Raw genomic sequence first — 23,076 nt, 5'->3', positions numbered from 1 at the left:
CGAAACCTCAACTAAAATCAAATCCAAATATGACTCAACTCAAACCAGACTCAATACATCTTATAATTAAGATATGCATGAAGGACCCACAACCCAAGTCAAATACTAGTTTGAACAAAAACCTCTTCAATTCCCATTTCCCAAATTCCTAGTACAGCCCAAGGCCCAGTCATTTGAAAATTTTCAATTCTACAAGTTTTCTCTTCTTTCTCTCTCTGCCAGCCAAACGCCCCAAAGCTCAACAACAGAGAAACAAAGAGAGAGAAAAACAATCAAACAAACAAATTATTTTTCACAGCCAACAATTTTTTCTACCAAACAAAATTTCAATTCTCACGTCTTTTTCGCAGGTATTCTTCTTCTCATTTTAGATCTCAACTTTTTTCTATACTTCCCATAATTAGAATTTGACTTTCCAGCTTCTCGCGTTGATTAATTTCATATAATTTTTTAATTTTTTTTTTTAATTTTATGTATTTAATTGATTGTTGCAATTATTTATGTGAATTGGGTGCGATCCAATGTTTCGAATTTCGCTTCACAATTGCAGAAATTTGTGTGTTTTTTTGTTAATTGCAATTATGCTTTGAATTTTCTCGAATTCGTATGTTTTGTTCAATGATTTAGCTGTGTATTTTGCCGACAGACATTTTCTTGGTGCAAGATTTGTGGCCTTTTTGGGGGGCTAATGAAGGGAATTTGAGGTACTAAGTGAAGATACATCTGAAGAAAGAGGGGAAAGTGAGGAGGAGAGAGAAAGAGTGGTGTTGGTGTTGAGGAGTGTATTAGGGTAGAATGAGTTCCAAGAACGGTGGACCGTCGGCCCCGGTTCTCCTTCGGAGAGATCCGTATGAGGTTTTGAGTGTTACTAAGGATTCTACTGATCAGGAAATTAAGACGGCGTACCGGAAACTTGCCCTCAAGTAAGTTTTGGTTATTGAGCTTATTGTTGTGTATCTTTGCTTTAATTGGTGTAATTTGAGCTGTAAATTGTGATTTCGGAGCTGTTTGTGATATGAATTTATTTAATGTTGGAAATGATTCCGGCTTTTTGTTGCCATTTGATCAAGAAGAATTTAAATAGTCAGTAGTTATTAACAAGAAACAATGCTGATGGTGGTTACTGTTTAGCTTGTTTTGGATCAAATTTAAAATTATTAGCTGGTTCGAGATTTTTGATGTTTGTCGAATTTTGAACTCAATGAAAGGCCATTGTAGGTCTACCTTATTTTATGAGATGGAAGCTACTGTCATGTATGTACTAATGCTTCCGTTGAAAATTGGCGACTTTTTGCTACTTTCATCATGCATGAGCATTTGATTCAATGCAAAAGCAAGAAGGGGCATAGGAACCGCAAATTTCTTTCTTTATAGCACATACGCTGTCCAAAGTAGAAGCATTGAATAATCACTAATTTATTCTAATTATATTTACACCAGGTAATATTTCATTTCATGATCCAAAATTTTTTGGCAATAAATCTATATACATTACCTTGGTGCTTTGAAGAATGCTCCCTGCTAAGGCAAGATATGTGGGTTTTCGATCTGTGCTGCCCTCCCCTATGTCTAATGCAGTTGTGGGAGGACCTTTGTGTTCTGGTTAAGTGGAGAGATTGCTTTCAATGTACTCATGAATTAAAACAAATGGTCATTGGCTAATATTGTTTAGTTGACGTGGCATTCCCATTTAGTTGATAATAAAGCATAAGAAAAGTAAATCTTTCGGCTTCTCTTGAATGGGCTGAGTTGTTCTTGTTAATGTTGTTGGAGAAATTTATTGTATAGTGCTTTGGGAGATACCATTCCTTTATTGTATAGTGATTAATTCAAGTTCCTACCTTGAGAGTAATGTACTTAATTTGGTTAAATATAGGTATCACCCTGACAAAAATGCTAATAATCCTGAAGCTGCGGAGCTTTTTAAGGAGGTTGCGTACTCTTATACAATATTGTCTGACCCTGAAAAGAGAAGGCAATATGATGCCGCAGGATTTGAGGTTTGTAGCTCTCCTTTATAAGGACTTTATAATCATTTGTTTATCTACTTCGTAAAATGTAGTTTGTTATCCAATAAATGTTAGTTTCAGTCACGATCTCTCTCTTTCTCTCTCAAGAACTTCATTAATATTTTTTGTCACGTACTCCTATAATTTAGTACCCAGATACCCACATTATCTATAAGACAGCACACGCTTCAGAATATTTTTATCGATGGAATTTATGTATGGTTCATTTAACCAAAACTTTAATTTATACTTACAATTTTGGATTGTCTAAATGCATTGCTTACATTTGTTGGAGAAATTAGGATAAAGTAAGAAAAAACAAAGAATGTGAAAAGGTGGTTGAGTTTAAGAAAAGTTGAATAAAGTAATAGTGTGGTTCAAATTAAGGTAATGGACGTGATCGCGGTATCTCAGCATTGAAGATTATGCGGTTATTGCGAACCGGATCTTGATTGTTGCAACATGAATGTGGTTTAAAAGTAGTTTTTGGAATTTATTTTGCATAATAATCATCATTCAAGAACCAATAGTAGTAGAATAGTGACAAAAATCTAGTATAATTTTGAATATGTTATAGATATATAGCCATTGTTCGAGTAATGAGTAGAGAAAAGTTGAATAATAGTCTTAAAAAGTAGGTACTGGAGTGCCAGCTCAACTGAGACCATAGATTATCGGTTGACTCGGCCTTAAACTTTGTCTATTTAAAAGATCGTTACAATGTGGGAAATATCGATATCGTAGATTTGAAAACCAATACAACTCGGCTGATATGATATGTCGCAGCCTCATGTTGTGAGGAAATGTGTAATTATTGTGGGATAAGGGAAAAATGGTTAAAAGGGTATGTCTAAAATAGTACTTCCTCCGTTCCATTTTACTTGCTTCATACCACTTTTGGCACACATTTTGAGGAAAAGATTTCAGGGTGTAATCAAGCAAAATAATCAAAATAACTGAAACACAAGCAAGATGGAAATTATATGTTACCAGTGTATATATATATATATATATATATATATATATATATATATATATATATATATATATATATATATATCAATCAATCAATCAATCAATCAAAGCCTTAATCCCAAAAGTGGGGTCGGCTAACATGAACCAAATTTGATTATTCCGTGTAGTCATCAACATAAATCTTTCTCCTCCATCCCTTACGATCCAAAACTTCATCCTCACGTAAATCCATGCACTTCATATCCTTCCTCACTCCTTCCAACCAAGTCATCTTTGGTCTCCCTCTTCCTCGTTTAATCCCTCCATGGTCCCACTCTTCCACTCTTCGCACCGGTGCACCCTCGGGTCTCCGTCTTACATGTCCAAACCAACGCAGACGATTTTCCCTTAATTTATCTACAATGCCCGCCACACCTACTTTCTTGCGAATAACCTCATTTCTGATTCTATCTCTTAAAGTGTTTCCACACATCCACCTTAACATGCGCATTTCCGTAACCTCCATCTTTTTAATATGCTCTTTCTTAGAAGCCCAACATTCTGTACCATAGAGCAACACTGGTCTTATGGCAGTCCTGTAGAATTTTCCCTTCAACTTTAAGGGAATGCTGCGGTCGCATAACACTCCCGTGGCCGCTCTCCATTTAAGCCACCCTGACTTAATCCTGTGGGTCACGTCTTGATCAATGTCACCATTCTTCTGGATGATCGACCCTAGGTACTTAAAACATTCACTCATGGTCAAATCCTTTCCATCCAAACTCACCACTTCATTGCTTGTCCCCCTCTGAGTGCCAAAACGACATACCAAATATTCAGTCTTACTCCGACTTAGCTTAAACCCTCTAGATTCCAACCTTTGCCTCCATTGCTCCAACTTGACATTAACCCCATCCTTAGTCTCATCCACCAAAACGATATCATCTGCGAACAGCATACACCATGGAACCTCATCTTGAATTGGTCTAGTTAATTCATCTAGAACCGTTGCAAAAAGAAAAGGGCTTAATGCAGACCCTTGATGCAATCCGATTGTAATAGATATATATATATATATATATATATATATATATATATATATATATATATATATATATATATATATATATATATATATATATATATATATATATATATCAACCAACGCCAACCAACTGCCCACACAGAAGCGATAATCTCAGGATGTTGGAAAAATGGAAAGTCTTGATACATCCCATTCACTTTTGTTTCAACAGAGTAAAGAAAAACAAGTTCCCAACATATCGGGCAAATAATAGACCCGTATGACTCCTCTTGGGGATTACTCTCCTAAATATAAACTCCTGAAATACACTGTTCTTAGTTAAGGTCTCAATTTTTGTACTCTCCATATCATATTGTGTGCACCATGGATTATCTGTTATTGCCAAAGGTTTGGTTAATATATATAATACACTCTTCCCACAAAGGAAGTTTATATCAAAGGAGGTAGCTTATGGTTAGTATGTTAAGTGGCGACTGGTGAGTCAAGGTTTGATGAGTGCTAATTTTGTGTATAATGTTGACTGGTGGATTGATTATAGAGGCTTGGGGATATTGCCCTTCTTTTACAATCAAAGGCTGATAATTATTGTTACAGCATCTATAAAGAGCTATTAATAATTAGCTACAAAATTTCTATTTTAATTGTAAATATCTGTGCATAAAACCAGGTATAGCATGTTCCTGAAGATTCTACTTTTAATTTATATTATGCTTTTAAATTCTACATTGGCGGGGTTATAGATATTTGCTGTAATTATTTATCAGGCTCTGGATGCTGAAGGCATGGATATGGAAATTGACTTATCAAACCTTGGGACTGTCAACACAGTGTTTGCTGCCTTATTCAGGTAAAATATACTTTGAGTTTTGGTTTTCTGGTCTAGTTAATTTTTCCTATGTCACCTAGCAATTTTCATACTTTGTTTTTCTCAGTAAGCTGGGAGTTCCTATCAAGACAACCATCTCCGCTAATGTTCTTGAAGAAGCATTAAATGGAACTGTGACTGTCCGACCCCTTCCTGTTGGATCATCAGTTCATGGAAAGGTGATTGCTTGATGAATGCTTAAATCTGTTTATTCCAACTTGAAATACTCTATGCTGTATTTTAAGCTATGCTAGAGGTTTCAAGTAGTCCAAACTTACACAGCTTATCCTTGTGATCATATATGGTTATTGCTGTTGGATTATTGATTGAAAAGTCATAGACTAGCATGCTACTAACTCCTATAAATTAGATGTAGAAGTCAACTTAGATCTTTGATCTCATTTGATTTATCCATAATAGATTCAATACAAACTAATCCAATTTGGTAAAAATATACTTGTGTAGGTGTAAATTCCTGATTTGGTTACATTTTCTTGCAGGTAGAGAAGCAGTGTGCCCACTTTTTTGGCGTGACAATAAGTGAGGAGCAAGCGCAGGCGGGTATTGTAGTCCGTGTTACTTCCGCTGCACAAAGCAAATTTAAGGTATAGTTGATATCTATCATATGGTGTATGATTGCAGTTGCAGAGAATCAAATTTGGTTTCATATCTTGTATCTCCACTCTGGTGTATTTTTCAGCTTCTTTACTTTGAACAAGATGCAAATGGAGGATATGGACTAGCATTACAGGTATTTTGTTTTTCTTTCTATTACGTTGTTTATGATTGCAAGATTTAATAACAAGAACAACTGCTACTATTAATTTGAATTTGGCAGTATTGACAATATTAAAAAATAGCAAAAAAAGCTGTCAACTGTTTGGAGCCTTGACACATATCAATGGAGTTTCAACAAAAAAAAATCTGTATAGGGATGTGACCTTTATTTTTCATTATCACTATTGTCTTTTCATCTGAACACAAATCTGACAAAAATGATTATTAAAAAAAAAAAAGAAATTGGAAATTAAAGAGCACAGGCGTAGACTGAAGGGGAAAAGAGAAGGTTTTTTTATTAGGCATCTTTTGTGTAGGTAGTATTTTGATGAAAGTAACTAGTGAAAGTGTTACAAAAAATAATTATGAATAAAAATTTGGTGTATCGTAAAGGACACAGGAGATCATTGTTATGTATTTAATCAAATAAAATTGATCAGTCCCTATGTAGCACATCACTAAAATACCTCTTGGAGAAATTAGGGCTAGGTGTAGCAAGATTCAATTAAATGAAAATTATGAGGTTGACACAAGGTTTGTGAATCTGATGCTAAGGCTAGAAGATGGTTATTATTGGTAATTAACTGGAAATTAAATGTAACATTAGGAAGATGAAGATTATGAAGAGGAGATTTTGGTGAAAAAACTGCTTTCATTAGTGATGCAAATAATCATACACCAAGGAAAATACAATCCTACCTTTGAATGGCCAGACACTGCCAAACTACAAGCTAAAAACAAAGCAAATCAAATGTCTTAAATCAATGGTTATTTACTCACGTAGCTCTCTTACATGTAGTGTGTACACTAATTGCTTCTCGACCTTTTCCAAACTAACTCATAACAGAATTTTATTGCAACCCTCCCCATAGTCTAATGACTATTGCACCGTTCTTTTAAAACTTTATATCATGTACAATTATTTTATTTATTTTTTTTTTTTTTAAAGGAGGATTCCTAGATCTTTGTTGTAGAGGACCACGTAATGTATCCTTACGTTTAACCATACAAAATATTGTATAATTAAACTCAAACGGTCAAATCTCACAAAAGGACAGACATTTGTGCCCATATATGGCCTTAAAATAATTAGTTATCAGTTTCTCTAAAACAATGAGTTATTGAAAAGTTATTTACCTTTAGAAAGGTCTTGTAGACAATCGTAAATGATATTTCCTCCGTTCTCTTTTGATCGCAACATTTGACTCACACACACTCCTTTTACCATTTTTAGTGATTTACACATTAGGAAAAATATAGTATGAGGGATCTTGTTAGATTTTTCTTGATTTATAATGTCAAAATATTACTTCCTTTGTTATAATATGTTACGATTTGGCTGTTTTTCTCTCACAAAGAGATTCGAAATGTAACTAATAATAAACAATAGAGGGAGTAGCTTTCATTAATGTTAACTAAATTATATTTAAAGATATTGATGATATAAGATATGCATTGACAAGCGTGAAATGCCCAACAACCCAACATGCTTTCCATGTATTTATTTATTAATAATCTTTCCATTTATTTTTGAACTGCTTTAGTCACACATTTATTGTCTCCTTCAACAACATATCACTTAATTCTTGACAATAGCAAATTATCAAACGTCATTGCTTCCGCAAATATAATACTAGTCTCCCCAATCAATTAAGCACTCCAATATCTTAGTAGAAACCTTATTGAATTTAATTGCAGCTTTCCCATTTACATATCTTGAAGCATCAAAATAAATCTTTTTAAATCCTACTGTGTGTGTGTGTGTTGGGGAGTGGGGGGGGGGGGGGGGGGGGGGGAAGGGGGGTTTCCCAAGCGAGTTGAGGTCTAAGACTTCTAAGCATTTCCTTCAGTTCGGTAGCTTGGGTTATTTCTTTTAATAAACATGCAATGAGTTGATTCAGTGTATGTCTTGCTAACTAGCAAACAAATTTTTGTCGAACAAATTCCTTTCCGACTCATGAAATATCATACAATTTTATTTTCGGGGATTGTATTTGATGTTTTTCATAATAAAGCAGTCTTTTCTTCTATTATATGGATATCTTCCTTTGTCTTATTAGGATTGTATGTGGTGTTTTTGATGATGAAGCAGTCTTTTCTTCTATTATATGGATATTTTCCTTTGTCTTATTTCACAAACATTTCATTTTCTATTGCTATCATGATACAGAGTGCCATTTTATTATTAACTACTACCTTCGTTCCATGAATTGCTATCCACTTTCTGTTTTGATACATTTCATGAATTTCTTACTCACTTGGCATCTTTTCTTTCTCGGTAAATCGTATGTAATTTAGATTTTTTGGACCACATATTCTCTCTCATCCAAGTATTCCTTTTCCTTTGAAATATATTCAACCCTCACTTTGACCTTATCTGTTTTTCTATCTTGGATTTTCGTACCACTTTTAACTGTTACTTGTAGCGTATGGGCTCTGACCTTAATTGGCTTTGGCCACACCTTTAGATTTATGAACTGGCAGTCCTGATACACTGTCTCTGAGAAGAATAGAGGGAAACAGATGGATGATAAGAAGCTATGTTACGCAGACTTGGCTATTAGTATTGGATAGGAGATCTTGTCTAAGTGTCAGACTTAGCTGCTTTATGAAAGATTTTGGATGATTTTTGTCCAAAATGTGATAATAAATTGTCCATACCCTTATTTAAGTGTCAAGTACCTAACGGTCTAACACGATATAAAATGAGGTGTCTGAATAGTACGGGCTATTGACCATGTGGTCCAAGTGATTGAAGTTCTTTTTCGTTCTTTCAGAAGAGAATGCTGCATCTAGTTTAGACTATGGGTTTGATGTTTCTCTTTAGGGATGCAGCTCTATGGTTTCTTATTAGGTTGCTTTGTTGCATATAGTTTCCAGTATCCATGCTATGCTCTGAGAAAAATCACTTAGCTGAATGGAATTGTTTCTTCTAATTAATTAACACAGACTCCAATAAATACATTTTTTTGCAGGAAGATAGTGAAAAGACAGGCAAGGTGACATCTGCTGGCATGTACTTCCTGCATTTTCAAGTTTATAGGTTGGATTCAACTGTAAATGCGGTAAGAATTGGGAATGCAATGTCATTTCTGAAATCGAGCTATTGTTGTTCATGGCTGTACGTGATCCTAATTATTTAATCTGTGGTTCTTCAGTTAGCAATGGCCAAGGATCCTGAAGCTGCTTTCTTTAAAAGGTTGGAGGGTCTACAACCTTGTGAAGTCTCAGAATTGAAGCCAGGCACTCACATATTTGCTGTCTACGGTCAGAATAACTCCATCAAGCTGTCACGTTTCACTGATGTTCAACTTTTATATGGTTGCATTGATTTATGATGTAGTTAACCAATATTTATATTGTAGGTGATAACTTTTTCAAACCTGCATCTTACACAATAGAGGCACTTTGTGTAAAATCTTATGAAGAAACGACAGAAAAATTGATGGACATTGAGGCACAGATTTTGAGAAAAAGAAATGAACTCCGTCAATTTGAATCAGAGTACAGGAAGGTACAACTGCTTGTATTCTTAACAAATACTTCCTCCATTCCCCCTAAATTGCAACAATTACCATTTTAGGAAGTTTCACAGCAATATTACCATATATGCACATGTTTTCTCTCCCTCTCTCCCCATCACATGGGTCCCTATATTTGTTTCTCTCTATCTCTTTCCTCATCTTAAACATGTCATCCCCCTTGTTGCAATATTAGGGGAACGGAGGAGATAATAATTTTATGCCCTTCGTTTCTGTAAAATCTGTGTATTTGGTGCTTTATTGTGCAATATTTTTTTGTGACTTGTGTTAATGGCAGGCGTTAGCTCGTTTTCAAGAAGTGACAAACAGATACAACCAAGAAAAACAATCTGTAAGTATGATCATTTTGTTTCATAGTTTTAGTTAAGAGGTACGGAATATCAGTTTATTTTGACTTGGGTATTTAGTTGGCTCCCTGAGTTGGATTTTAATCCGTATAATGGGTATTTGAGCTGTGAGTCTAAAATCAATTTGTGTAAGGTCCATATATATAACTAACCCTTATTCACACTTACACCAAGATGAGCCCTTCAACCATCAACCAGGTCCAAATATAAACCATAAAATGACCGATATCTAAACTTGTGCATAAGTTTTGGTTATCCAAATGAGTCTGTTGAATTTTAATTTCCAAATGTAACCCAAAACAGTGATATAGTTATCAAATGTAGATTTATCAGTGTGGTCTTAGATTAACACTTAGTAAAAATTCAGTTGGGGTAGAACATGGGATTTTGTCCAAAAAAAAAAAAAAAAACAAAAACCTAGCACCCTAAATTTGACTGTTGGGGTACATAATTGTTATAGACCCGATGTTATTGTGGTTGATATATCTTGTTTTGAGAAGTGTCAAATTACTCATTTTTTGTACCAGAATCTCATTCATCTTAGATGTATCATTGGAACCCTTTGTCTTGGAAGGCTGCCTATTGACTGGTGCAGACTGTATAGCATTACTTGAGTGCCTCCGTACCTCTTTATTATTCCCATTTTTTTATTTATTTCCGTATTTATTTTTACTAATAGAAAATAAACAAATACATTTAGGCCCGTCTTCTCTCAAGATTCATTTGTATACAAAAAGATTAAAATCACCCATTGAACTATTTATTTCTTGTGAGTTAGGCCCTGGTCTGCAAAAATGAGGCCTATCATGGCATCTTAAGTGCAAAAAAACTGAATTGATTCCTGGTTAACACCATGATGCCTGCATTACACTATGTCAAAACTAACCATATCATTATTTTATTCTTATGTCCTTGCTATAGGTTGATGAGCTACTAAAGCAACGAGACAGTATTCACTCTGCCTTCACTGTGGTCAGAACACTCAGTACTGGAAATGCTAGCAATTTGTCAAATGGAAGTACAAGTAAGACTTCTGCTGATGAAGCCAGGGGTGAAAGCCCAGTGGAAGATGGAGGCTCTGATGGAAAAGACAAATCATCTCGGAAGAGGTGGTTCAATCTCAATCTCAAGGGGTCTGATAAGAAGCTTGGGTGATTGCTTTGAGCGGAGATGCATAAACCAATTCACTTTTGATTTTCTGATGGGATTTAGGCAATTGCTTGTACTTCCCTTTCAGTGATCACCTTGTATCCATAGCTTAATTTTTGCCCCCCAATGATTCCGATAATCTGATTATTTCACCTATGCTTTCAGCCCTAGAAGAACGGAGAGGGGAACATACAAAAAGGTAGAAGGATATTTGTTCGATAAGTCGAGTTCTTTTTAAAATGTATTTTGTATGTGTTTGTTATTTATCAAGGAAGAGATTGATATTTTATGGTCTGTTGTAGATATTTTTAAAATGAGTGAATTTTTTGTTGTAAGTATAAAATCTTCATTATTTGATTTACCTGACAATTTGGTTCTAGCAATATGCTTGTATACATTATGAGCAGTATGCGTGAAGCGTTTGTTCATTGCAGAATTACTGTTGCATTATTTGATATTTGGATGAAGCAAACAATTGAACTGCTATAACCAATAGATACATTTATGCATGTTAAGTCCCTTGTTAGGGAAAGTTACAACTTACAAGGGTACTGCGGTACTGCCGGCCTGTGGTTGTCGTGTTTTTCTCATCCCTGGTACAATGTAAAGTTGTAAGAAACTCTTACGATTTGAGCATAATGTGTAGAGACCAAAGGTAGCTGTTAGCAGTTCCAAATAAAATGTCCAGAAACTTTCACATCAACCATAAACGTGTAATTGTTCGATGAAATACTCATAATGGAGTTGACCTGAAAATGAACCGAAACCCGAACTTGACCTGATCTAAAGTGACTTGAAACCCGAAGTGACCTGACCCGATTTAACCTCGTATTGATTGACCCGAATCGACCTACCCGAATTCACATGACCCAAAATGACCCAATTCCTGAAGTGAATAGGGTGAAATACTTATATTAGGGATTCTCTTCTTTCCTAAGCAATAGGTACTCACGATTTTACTTTATTTTTCCTACTATCTTGTAAAGAATTTATTTTGGTGACCCAACCCGATCCAAATATTTGCCGATTCGAATATTTGCCGACCCGACCCGAATATTTGCTGACTTGAAAGTGACCCGACCCGAACAACTCGTTTGCCAGGTCTAGAGACAATATATTGCTGCCAAGTGCCAAAAATGTTGGAGTATACGAGGTATCAATGGTAAAGGCTACACATACAATTGTTGTATGTGGTCCCTACATATAACTCTCATTTGTCATGTTTCTATTGGCTAAAATAATACACAAGTTCCATTAAATTCAATTTATATTTGACTCCTAATTATCTCCCATTTTCTGTTGATGTGTCTAATTCCTAATGATGTTGTATGTAGGGACAACATACAATGATTGTATGTGTATTAGCTCTCGGTATCAAAACATACAAGTTGATGGGAAGGAAATTGTGAATAAGAAAGACAATCTAATACTTCGTGTGTGTGTGTGTGTGTGTGTGTGTATATATATATATATATATATATATATATATATATATATATATATATATATATATATAGAGAGAGAGAGAGAGAGAGAGAGAGAGAGAGAGAGAGAGAGAGAGAGAGAGAGAGAGAGAGAGAGAGAGAGAGAGAGAGAGAGATGGGATCATATGAGACCACATCCCTTATGTGAGAACCCTATTATATGTGAGGACTCATTATAACCGTTGGATCAATTACATCCTACGGCCACAATTAAATCCCGGTCAAACAAAACTCCTGCGTTTTTTCTCTCTCCTCCTTCCTCTTTCACACGCTATTTTCTCTCTCCTCACTCAATTTCTTTGTTTTCTACTCTCTTTCTCTCTGCTATTCTCTCTGATTTTTCATCACTACTTCTTCAATCTTCATCAATTCTTTGTCAAGGTGAATTTAGTGTTTATATTTTCGTGTTTTTCAATTAATTTTAGATCACATTCAGTTACATTCATCGTTGATTTTCGTTTTGATTTTCGCTGATTTCAGCTCACATTGTTTATCAATTTGTGTCGATAATGTTTTACTTTGTTTTTTTCATTGATTTTAGTTTTATTTTCGTTTTTTGAGTAGTTATTAAGTTGATTTTTCCTTATTTTCGTTATTGTCCAGTTTTTTCGTTTTTTTGGATACCTAGAAATCACTGATAATTTGTGCTATTAGTTTGATTTTAGGTATTTTATTTATTTTGTGTATTTTAATTTGATTTTCGGTTTACTTTAGTTCTCAATTATGTTTTATTTTCTGGTTTTATCTTTTTTTTTTGTTTGATTATAGCTTTATTTGAGTAATTATTAGTTGATTTTAGTTTTAATTTTGCTTCATTTGAGTAATTATCTTACATTTTCTTTGTTTTTTTTGGAAACCTAGAAGTAATTGCTATGGATTCTGCAAATGCAAATGTTCCTCAAGAAAATACAATGTATGTGTTTCTGCTCATTTTATTTTTATTATTTGAGTTATTATTATTTTTGTTGTTGTTGTAGATTAGTTGATGAATTGTATTACTTGTATGGGAGTTCTTGTAGATTAGTTGATGAGTTATATTTTTGTGATTAATGGTTCATGGAAGTCTTTGGATAAAAATCATTTGCATTGTGGAGTTGCAGTGATGAGACTCATGGAAACATACATGGGTTGTGCAAAGTGGGATCCTGGTTTGAAGAAAAATAATGTAAGTCTTTCAGATTTGTCTCATTAATAATAAGATGTTTTGGTCTATTTGCTTACTTGTTCATTTCATAAATGAACAAAGAAATGTTTGCTCATTTCACAAATAAGCATCTAATTCTTTGCTCATTTAAGAAATGAGCAATTAACTTTTTGATTATTTGCTAAATGAGCAAGAAATTACTTGCTCATTTATCAAATGAGCAAAGAAATGTTTGCTCATTTGACAAATGAGCAAAGAAATGTTTGCTCATTTGACAAATGAGCAAAGAAATGTTTGCTCATTTGACAAATTAGCAAGGATTTACTTGTTCATTTCATAAATGAGCAAGGATTCCTATCAAATGTTTACTTTAATTTTGAGGTCTACGGTTCATTAATCTAGCAATACCTTAGGCCATTGCCTTACAAGTTACAACTGCAACTTGTGGTGTTACTTTTACTGGTCACTGAGGAAACTTGTGATTAGGTTGTTGGACCTTACGCAGTTACGCAACTTGATTGATTTTAAATACTTAACGGGTTCATATTTCTGATACTGTATATGGTTTGGCTCATCAGAGAATGATGATTTACATCTGAATTATGGAAAACTTGATGCTTTATTGCTCGAGGGTGTTGTTTGTTAGTGACATTAATGGTTTGGGCATGCACTTTTGTAGAAAAACTTGACCTCCTTTGCACTGTAGTTTCTGGAGAAGTTTTTCTTGCCCAAAAAAACATGCAAAACAGAACCTATTTTCATAGTTTTTTACTTCAGTGCCTTCAAATAACCGACAAAATCTTTGTACTCCGACTCATTAAGTTTCTGTTGGACCTGCAAGGTCAAGAGAAAGCATTTGCAGTGAGCATTTATTCCATCTTAGATCATAAACCAAATTGCTCTGAGCCCATTTGTTGTGTAGAGAAAACATGAGAATTCCTGGATATTACCAATGGTTAGCTTGGCCTGCAATAAAGCATGATAAACGATACAAAGCAAACAGGAAATCATCCTTTTCATTGCTGAACTTTCAAAATGCAAGCCAAAAAAAATACACTATTGCTCATTGTTGTGGGTTAATTGAAATTAGTTTGAGCCCTTAATCCTTTCAGTTACTGTCTTATAAATGTTAATTGAAATAAATGTTTGCTCATGTTATTGAAATCTCCTTAATTGTATAGGGTTTGATTATGTTATTTGTTTTGTAGCTGATAATCTTGGCTAAACTTCGTGAAAAGTACACCCTGGGAATAATTACAAGTGAAGTGAACACTATTCAATATGTTAAAGAAATTGCTCAGAAGAAGAAAAAGCAAAGTAAAGTTTCTGTTGCTGACAAAGAAGAAAATGCTGAAAAAGAAGAGCCTGAAGAAGAAAAAGTTCAAGAAAAGAAAGAGCAAAAGACTGAAGAAAGCTGAATGTTAGGGAATTAAATAGTTAGTAGTGATGATTTGTCTTTTTTGGTTTAGGGAATTGGGTAAATTAAGATTTTATCTACTTTTAAGTAGTCTTGAATGATGTAAAACTGATTTATAAACAAATTTTACCAACAGAAGCCTACCCTTTTTTATTATAGTGATGATTATATTTGAATTAAAATTCAATCTTTTGTTTGTTTTTACTTCACATACCTTGTTATATACAGCCAGTGTTCATTTGAAATATTCGTTCATTTGTTAAATGAGCAAAAAGATGCTTGCTCATTAAATGATAGATCAATGAATTCTTGCTCATTTGATAAATGTTCAAAGAATTTCTTGCTCATTTGATAAATGAGTAAAGAAATGTTTGCTCATTTCACAAATGAGCAACTATTTTTGCTCATTAAAGAAATGAGCATTTACCTTTTTGATTATTTGCTAAGTGAGCAAGGAATTACTTGCTCATTTGATGATTGAGAAAAGATATGTTTGCTCATTTGACCTGAGGAGAGCTGATTTTGGACTGGGAGATGAAACAAGAGTGCAATTGTTCCAAGTTCATATAATAGCTAATTTTCTCACTTGCCAAATGAGCAAATAATTATTTGCTCATTTGACAAAATGAGCAAATAATTATTTGCTCATTTGACAAAATGAGTAGTTACTATTTGCTCATTTGATAAATGAGAAAGGAATTATTGCTCATTTGAGAAATGAACAAATATTTAGTCACTCATTTGAATATGTTCTATTTTCAATTCAACAATATTTGTAAAGCATTAAACTATGATTAGTACAAAATTAATAATATATTATTAAATATAAAAATTCAACAAAATCTTATATGTATATAAAAGTACCATTACACTTTTTTTGGACAATTTCTAATATCATGATGACTCAATTCACCACAACCTCTACATAATCTCTTCTTATTTTTGGTTTTGTTCTACAGCCTTTTCTTTTTCTCCCTTAAGCCTTTTTGCACTTCTACCTCTTGTTTCAACATTTGATACATCAATCTCAGTCGCTTTCTTTTTTGAAGTATCTTCATTTGATACATGAACTCCAGTCCCTTTATTATTTGAAACTTTTGGAGGTTTGACAATTATTTCAGTTGGCACACTAGCTCCAATCAATAGCTCAATGTCTTGCTCTTTGTTTTTTGCACTTCCAGCTGTTGTTTCATTATTTCTTGCAATCCTCTTTGCTTCCAAATCCTTTCTTATTCCTTGAAGATTTATCACAAGGTGTTGAATATCTTCATCTTTGCCTTCTGCCAAACTTACACAAGTGTGTATCTCTGACCATAAATCATTTAACAATTTTTTCTTGTCTATTATATTAGCACATTGCTCCAACAGGTTTCCTCCCAAGTCAAAAATTGGTTTCTTTAATGCCATAGTAGTCCACCTGTGTAGCATATACTGGTCAGGAATGGTTTCAAACCTTTTTTCTTTCCAAACCCAAATCATATGTCTACATGGAATTCCTTGCCTATAAAATAGCTTGCAAGAACATGTGGTGTCATAGTTAGTTGGATTAAACACAACATCAAATGTTCTAGTCCGATTTCCTTCACTTACTGTTGCAACTTCCAATTCATTTTCTTTCTTCAATTCATCAACACCACAAGAAAAACAAGCAATTTCAACCTCGTATTGAAATTCATAAAAAACAGGGTTAGTATATAAATGTGAGGCATGCTTTTCTATCCCTAGTGGTGTTTTGCACTCAGGATATTTGTGCTTTGAATCATTATCATTCTGACCTTGAGTGTGTCTCTGGGTATCAATTGCAGCTTCATATCTCAAGTAAAACTCAACAAGTGACACATGAGGATTGATAAAGGAGCAGAAAAAGTTGTTTTCACTTTCGGATCTTGATGTTGTACGCATTATTCCTCCAAGGAACACAACTCTGAAATAGGCCGGAATGCACTAGTCTCTTATCTTGTACATATAACCTAACCACTCATGTTGTTCCAAGTGGTATTCAATCATCACCTTGTTCCACCTTTCTTCAAACTCAGCGGGTTCAATTTCAAGGTGCCAAACGCAAGCACATAATTTTTTTAGGAAACTAGTTTCTTCTTGCATGATTGAATTCTCCACCTTATCTGGTAACCTTTTCATTATGTGCCACATACAGAACCGATGTTCAGTCTTCTTAAACACACTTCTAACAACAATTTTCATTGCTGGATCCTGATCTGTGATCATACAATTAGGTTCATTCCCACCCATTGCCTTGAGGAATGATCTGAACAGCCATTCAAATGACACGATATCTTCCTTTGCTATGAAACTAGCAGCAAAATTAATGCAATTCTTATGATGGACAATCCTTGTAAATGGAGTAAACACCATGTTGTACCTGTTTACACATACAAAATAAAGTTTAAATGAGCAAATAATTTAATACTCATTTGAAAAATTATCAAATAATCGATTGCTCATTTGTCAAATGAGCAAATAACTCAATGCTTATTTGTGAAATAAGCAAACAATTCTTTGCTCTTTTGTCAAATGTGCAAATAATTGAATGCTCATTTGTCATATGAGCAAATAACTCAATGCTCATTTGTGAAATGAGCAAACAATTCAATGCTCATTTGTCAAATGAGCAAATAATTCAATGCTCATTTGTCAAATGAACATGCAATTCAATGCCCACATACATACTCTTATCAAAGAATATTAGACTTATGGGGATATTCAATTTTCACACATAGAAGTAATGAGCAATTAAACTAATTTTATTTAAAACAAAGTCATTAGTTTAAGCCATAGCTAGTAATAACACATAAATGAATTACCTATTGGTTTGGTATGTGGTATCAAAGGATACCTTATCACCAAATAGAGCATAACTCTTTTTACAAAGGGGGTCTGCCCACAATGCTCTACAAAGGCGATAATCTTCATCCCTCTCAAAATCAAAGAAAAAAGCGCTCCACATTAGCTTTTTGTTGGTAAAGTTATCCACGAACATTTGATCATCGCTTCCTTGAATGTATGCTTTTAAATCTCTATGAAATTTTTTGAAATCTTCCTTAGATGCACCAATGTTTTCATATCCTCCAACAATTTCCTTCATCATTTGAAAAGTTGTAACGGGACCAATATTCACCTATTTAAAGAACAAAACAGTTTATCACATGAGCAAATAATTCAATGCTCATTTTTAAAATGAGCAAACAATTCAATGCTCATTTCTCAAATGAGAAAAAAAAAATTATTTACCCATTTGTCAAATGAGCAAACAGCTTTTATTAGAACATACAGAGAATTCATGAAATATAAGAGAATTTGAAACATAAGAGAATTTATGAAACAATTCAATGCTCATTTGGCAAATGAGCAAAAAATTATTTGCTCATTTGGCAAATGAGCAAAAAATTATTTGCTCATTTGTCAAATGAACAAACAACTTTTATTAGAACATACATAGAATTCATGAAACATAAGAGAATTTGAAAGTGTTACCTTAGAATTATTCACAATTATTTTTTTTGTGTAAAATGTTCATTTTCCTTCCTTCTTTTTGGAATAGATTGCAGCTAGGTGTATAAAGTGCATGAGTATGTCCCTCAGGAAATTGTGTCACTATGAATGTGTTATCATCACAATGCTTTAGGACAATATGTGCCTTGCACCCAACACGAGTAACGAGTCTCTTCATTTTGATTGAAGCTTTTTCTTCATTGTTTTCCCCTTCCTTGTTATTTAAATCTTTTTCTACAGTAGTCTTTCTTTTCTCTTTGTATCCTTCCTTATTGCACAAGATATACTGATATTTCAATTCTTTGCTTCTTCTTTGTCTTTTAGTTGTAGACTTCCTTGTATTGAAACCAGAAGCAAATGCATAGCCTTTATAAAATTCAAGGCCCTCTTCAAGTTATTAAACTTCATCCCTATAGCTGGTTTCAACTCATTGGAGCATATTGGATGCCATTCTTTTGTTCCTCCAAGAGTGATCAAAGGTGCTACTTTAAGAGAAACTACTATTGTAGGAGTAGTTGGCACATTTGTGATGGTACTTGATTGACTCTCAACTTGTTCGTTGTTGCTCATCATTTGTGAATATGCACCTACTTAAACACACTTAAACACATACTCTCAATAATTAGAACTGAAATAAGATTCTTAAACAAACTTACACACACATAGATATAGATACACACTTACACACACACACATACACACACACACACACACACAATAATTTCAGAGTCTATAATTAGAACTGAAATCAGTTTCTGAAATCAGAATTGCAAGCAGAAAGAGGAGGGGGCAAGGGGGATAGGTTTGCTCATTTGTCAAATGAATATGCAATTCAATGCCCACATACATAAACTCTTACACTCACTCACACTCACACTCACACTCACACTCACACACAGACACACTGTTGCACTCACTCACACTCACACAGACACACACACATACATACACAATTCTGTATACTGAGTGTTTTTACCCGAAACACTGAGTACTTATAGATCCTTGAATTACTTATGAATGTAATTAATATTTTCTCATTTTAATTTTAGTTACCTCATTTTAAATGTTCTATTATACATATTTAGGTTTGCTCATTTTAATTTATTTGCTCATTTTAATTTATTTGCTCATTTTAAATTTGATTGAAAATAAGAACATAATAACAACATTCAATTGAAAATAAAAACCTACTAACAACATAATATGAGCATTCAATTGGAAATTTCAGAACATTTTTTATCATAAGTTTAATATGACGTCATTGCAATCACTATCAAGTTTAATCTGATATTATTAAAATCTCTATCAAATCAATCAAACCTAAATAATTGATTCAATTCAATCAAATAATAATTGATGCAATTAAACATTCAATTCAATTAATGTAATTCGAAAATTAACATGTAATTCAATTCGAAAAGTAACATGCAATTCCAAAATTTTCAGAGATGTAAAATCAAAATATTTTGAACATTCAGATTAACATGCAATTCAAAATTAAAAGTACGAACAAACCTCAATGATGGATGAAATTGCGACCGTTGAAATTTGCAGAAAGAAAGAAATTTGCCGAAAGAAGAGCATACTCAGTGAATCGCCATTGATAAGTATATCGCCATTGATGAGCTTTGATTTGCAGACAGAATAGAGGAGAGAGATAAAGTAGAGGCTGAAGGTTAGTTTGTTAGGCAGGCTTATAATCTTAGCGGTTGGATTTCATCTAATCTAGCGGCGGAGATTTGTCCTCACATAAGGTGTGGGTTCTCACATAAAGGGTGGTTCTCACCGGATCACATAAGGTGTGGGTTCTCACATATATATAAGGAGAGCTTTTTCCCGAGTTTTTAGAGAGTCAGGTAGGATTAATTTTTTTTCAACGCGCCATGTAGTATAATAAATTTTAGTGGTAGCCAATTAAGAGTCTGTTCACATTTACTTAATTTCAGTTCAGTTCAGCTCCAATCAGTTCAGTTCAATTCAGTTTTGCTCTTAATTTCCCTCTCTCATAAAATATTCATTTTAGCTCAGTTCAGTAAAGTTCAATTCAGCTCCAATCAGTTCAGTTCAATTCAGTTTTGCTCTTAATTTCCCTCTCTCATAAAATATTCATTTCAGCTCAGTTCAGTAAAGTTCAATTCAGCTCCAATCAGTTCAGTTCAGTTCATTTCAATTCAGCTTAGTTCAGTAAATTTGAACAAGCCCTAAATACAAGAATATTAAATTCTTTTAGAATTAAATAATTTAAATAACAAGTAAGTAAAATTGGCGAATGAGATTATTTCCCAGTTTGAATTAATTAAATATAAAATATTATCTTTTGATATTAGGAATTTTATCTAAATATATAACACATTATATATATATATATATATATATATATATATATATATATATATATATATATATATATATATATATATATATATATATAATCATTTAAAAAAATTCAAACAAATCGTGCATTGCACGGGCTTCATCTAGTTGAGTTGATAGGGGATGTAAGAATGCGAGGGTATGTCTAGCTTATTAGGGATTTGTATACTAATTTAGGGAGGAAAATAGAAGAATGGGAAAGGCATTGAGAAGTGTAACATGGTCTTTGCACCTAGGGGTTTCAATTCGGATAATCGGATCGAGTTTGATATAGTCGGTTCGGGTAAATTTTTAAAGTTAAGTCATACTAAATTGTTATGTCCACGCGAGTCCAAATTTGAATCGGATATTTTTCGGATCGGTTTCGGATCAAGTTGGGTCAGGTGTGCTTTTGACACCTCTATTTGAACCACTTTTCCAATTTTTTCAAAATGTTTTGCCTTTTCTATATTACTTCATACGTTTTTTTTACTTGACCCGCTTTGACTTTTACACTATTCACCACCCTTTCTTTAACCGTCTTTTGTGAAGGAAAAACATATTCATGTTGAATGTTTTTGGATTCGTCTCAATAAGTACTATAATAATATATAACTTTCATATTTTTTACTTACGGAGAATTAAAGTTATTGATCATTAAAGTTCTATATTGGCAAGCGTGATAAAAAAACAGATCAAGTAAAAAAGAACAGAAGAAGTATGCTTTTGTGTCATAACTTGAACTGAAGGGAATTTTTGAGTCATTACAAGTGGTATCAGAGCAACACAATCCAAACACCTTCATCAACAATGCAATGGTTGATGCCTATTAAGAAAGGTTACCAAAGTTTGAAAAAATAAAGAATGAGATGGTGGCCGTTTTGGGTGTTTTTGTCCCTCGGGAGAGTTACAATACGAAGACTGATCCGGCGTGAGCTGTACCTGCAAAACCAACGGAGACACCGGTTGGATGGTGCTCCGCCTCCGACGAACAAGTTAGTAACTTGAAGGGAGAGAAAAAGGTGCGGAAATTTAGGTGGTTATCTGCTCGGATTCCAAGCTCAGATGTCTCTATCACAAGGACAGTGTGTAATAAATGATCAAAACGTGTCCTCCAAAAGAGGGGAATTTCCCTATTTATAGGGTCTTCGGGATTTGTGCCCCTGATTAGCTCACTGATCCCTAATCATTGGTGGGCTGCGCCGCATTGCGGCTTTCTCGAGATTTGGGCCTGAAGGCCGCCTTTTCTCCCAGGTTTTTGGAGTGACACGTGTCAAGCAGGGATAGGTCCACCTTGGGCCATCTTGGGGCTGACATGTGTCGTCCTCTGATTAGACCACGTGGCGGGGTAAAATTACCCTAAACATTTGCCCCTCACAGATGTGACGTGGCACGCCGCGTGGCATCTGTGACACGCGTCACGCTCCGGTTGGTGGTAATTTTACCACCAAAGAGTAACCGTTCTCCTTCCAAGTAAATTACGGAAATGCCCCCGCATTTACCCTCTATATATAGCCGTTTACCCTCATAATTTTGTACGTTTACAAAAAATTTTCTAGAGAAACACTTTGAGAGAGCAGAAGTCATCCGTTTGAGTCAGGCGCAAGCAAGAAAGCTCGTTCTTCGTCAACCCAGCCGGACCCGTCTATCTTCAGATATCACATCTAAAGGTACCGTCTCTGCCTCTCTCAGCTCTTTTTCTTGTTTCACCGCTTGTACATATTTCATGCAATAAATGGATGCATCACCAACACACACGGCACAGCCTAGGTTAGAGTCCAGCCGGTCACCAAGGACGGCTGAGTCTAGGACTGGGAGTGTTGTCTCGGGATGTTGGGACCACCCTTTGCCTTGGATTCCGACCATTTATGTGTCTGTGCAGCGCACAATGGCTCGGACTATGTAGACGGTCACCGATCCGAACTACAGAAGCGAGGGATCAGGCGGCCAAACGCCTGAGGGAGAAACGCCTGGTCAGAGAAACCAGACGGCTCTGGAGAGATCCCCTCCGCGTGCCCCTTCAACTCCCGCCGATTCCTTTTTGGAAGAGTGCGACCAAGGCGGCGATGAAGCCGTCTCAGCTCCTTTGACCCAAAATGAGGAGGAGACGGAGAGCGACAGCTCCGCCTCCACCTCTGAGAGCAGCGGCGACTTGCCCCCGCTTGAGGATAGCGAGGAGGAGGAGAGGAAGAAGTGGAATGAGAAGGACGACCCCTTCAAAATTCACGTCTCCTCCAAGGACAGGATTCAAATGGAGGAGAACTTGAAGAACTTTACGCAAATGCACCCGTTAGGAGACGGGTACAGAATCAGAGTGCCGCCTGAGGACGGCACCATCGCCTGGGAAGACGATCAACAGAACGCCAACAGCTACTTCGGCTGTTATGAGGCGGCGTTCAAGGCCGGTCTTCACTTTCCCCTTCACCAGGCGGTGAAGGCAATCTTGAGAGGCTACGGCCTCGGAGTCTGGCAACTTACCCC

General features: G+C 34.8%; 1 protein-coding gene across 1 annotated transcript; it reads left to right on the top strand.

Moving 5' to 3' along the window:
- Positions 1–145: 145 nt before the first annotated feature.
- LOC145557442 (chaperone protein dnaJ 15-like) lies at positions 146–11,094 on the top strand. Its single transcript, XM_081618628.1, has 12 exons — positions 146–350; positions 647–923; positions 1,877–2,000; positions 4,773–4,855; positions 4,941–5,052; positions 5,374–5,478; positions 5,574–5,624; positions 8,626–8,715; positions 8,809–8,917; positions 9,016–9,164; positions 9,470–9,523; positions 10,461–11,094. Exons 2-12 carry the CDS (start codon positions 796–798, stop codon positions 10,692–10,694), a joined length of 1,239 nt encoding a protein of 412 aa, XP_081474754.1. The 5' UTR covers positions 146–350; positions 647–795; the 3' UTR covers positions 10,695–11,094.
- Positions 11,095–23,076: the final 11,982 nt, after the last annotated feature.

Source organism: Chenopodium album, chromosome 1 (assembly GCF_948465745.1).
Source record: "Chenopodium album chromosome 1, dcCheAlbu1.1, whole genome shotgun sequence".
In the NCBI taxonomy this organism is placed as follows: domain Eukaryota; kingdom Viridiplantae; phylum Streptophyta; class Magnoliopsida; order Caryophyllales; family Amaranthaceae; genus Chenopodium; species Chenopodium album.
The sequence above is the reverse complement of the archived record's forward strand: the minus strand, read 5'-3'. Positions and strand labels throughout refer to the sequence as shown.

Bases quoted from the DNA above. Each gene is read 5' to 3' on its own strand.
- LOC145557442 (XM_081618628.1), top strand. From the start codon at position 796: ATGAGTTCCAAGAACGGTGGACCGTCGGCCCCGGTTCTCCTTCGGAGA. The intron at 4,856-4,940 runs GTAAAATATACT...TGTTTTTCTCAG, and splicing joins GTGTTTGCTGCCTTATTCAG to TAAGCTGGGAGTTCCTATCA. The intron at 8,918-9,015 runs GTCAGAATAACT...TTTATATTGTAG, and splicing joins TCACATATTTGCTGTCTACG to GTGATAACTTTTTCAAACCT.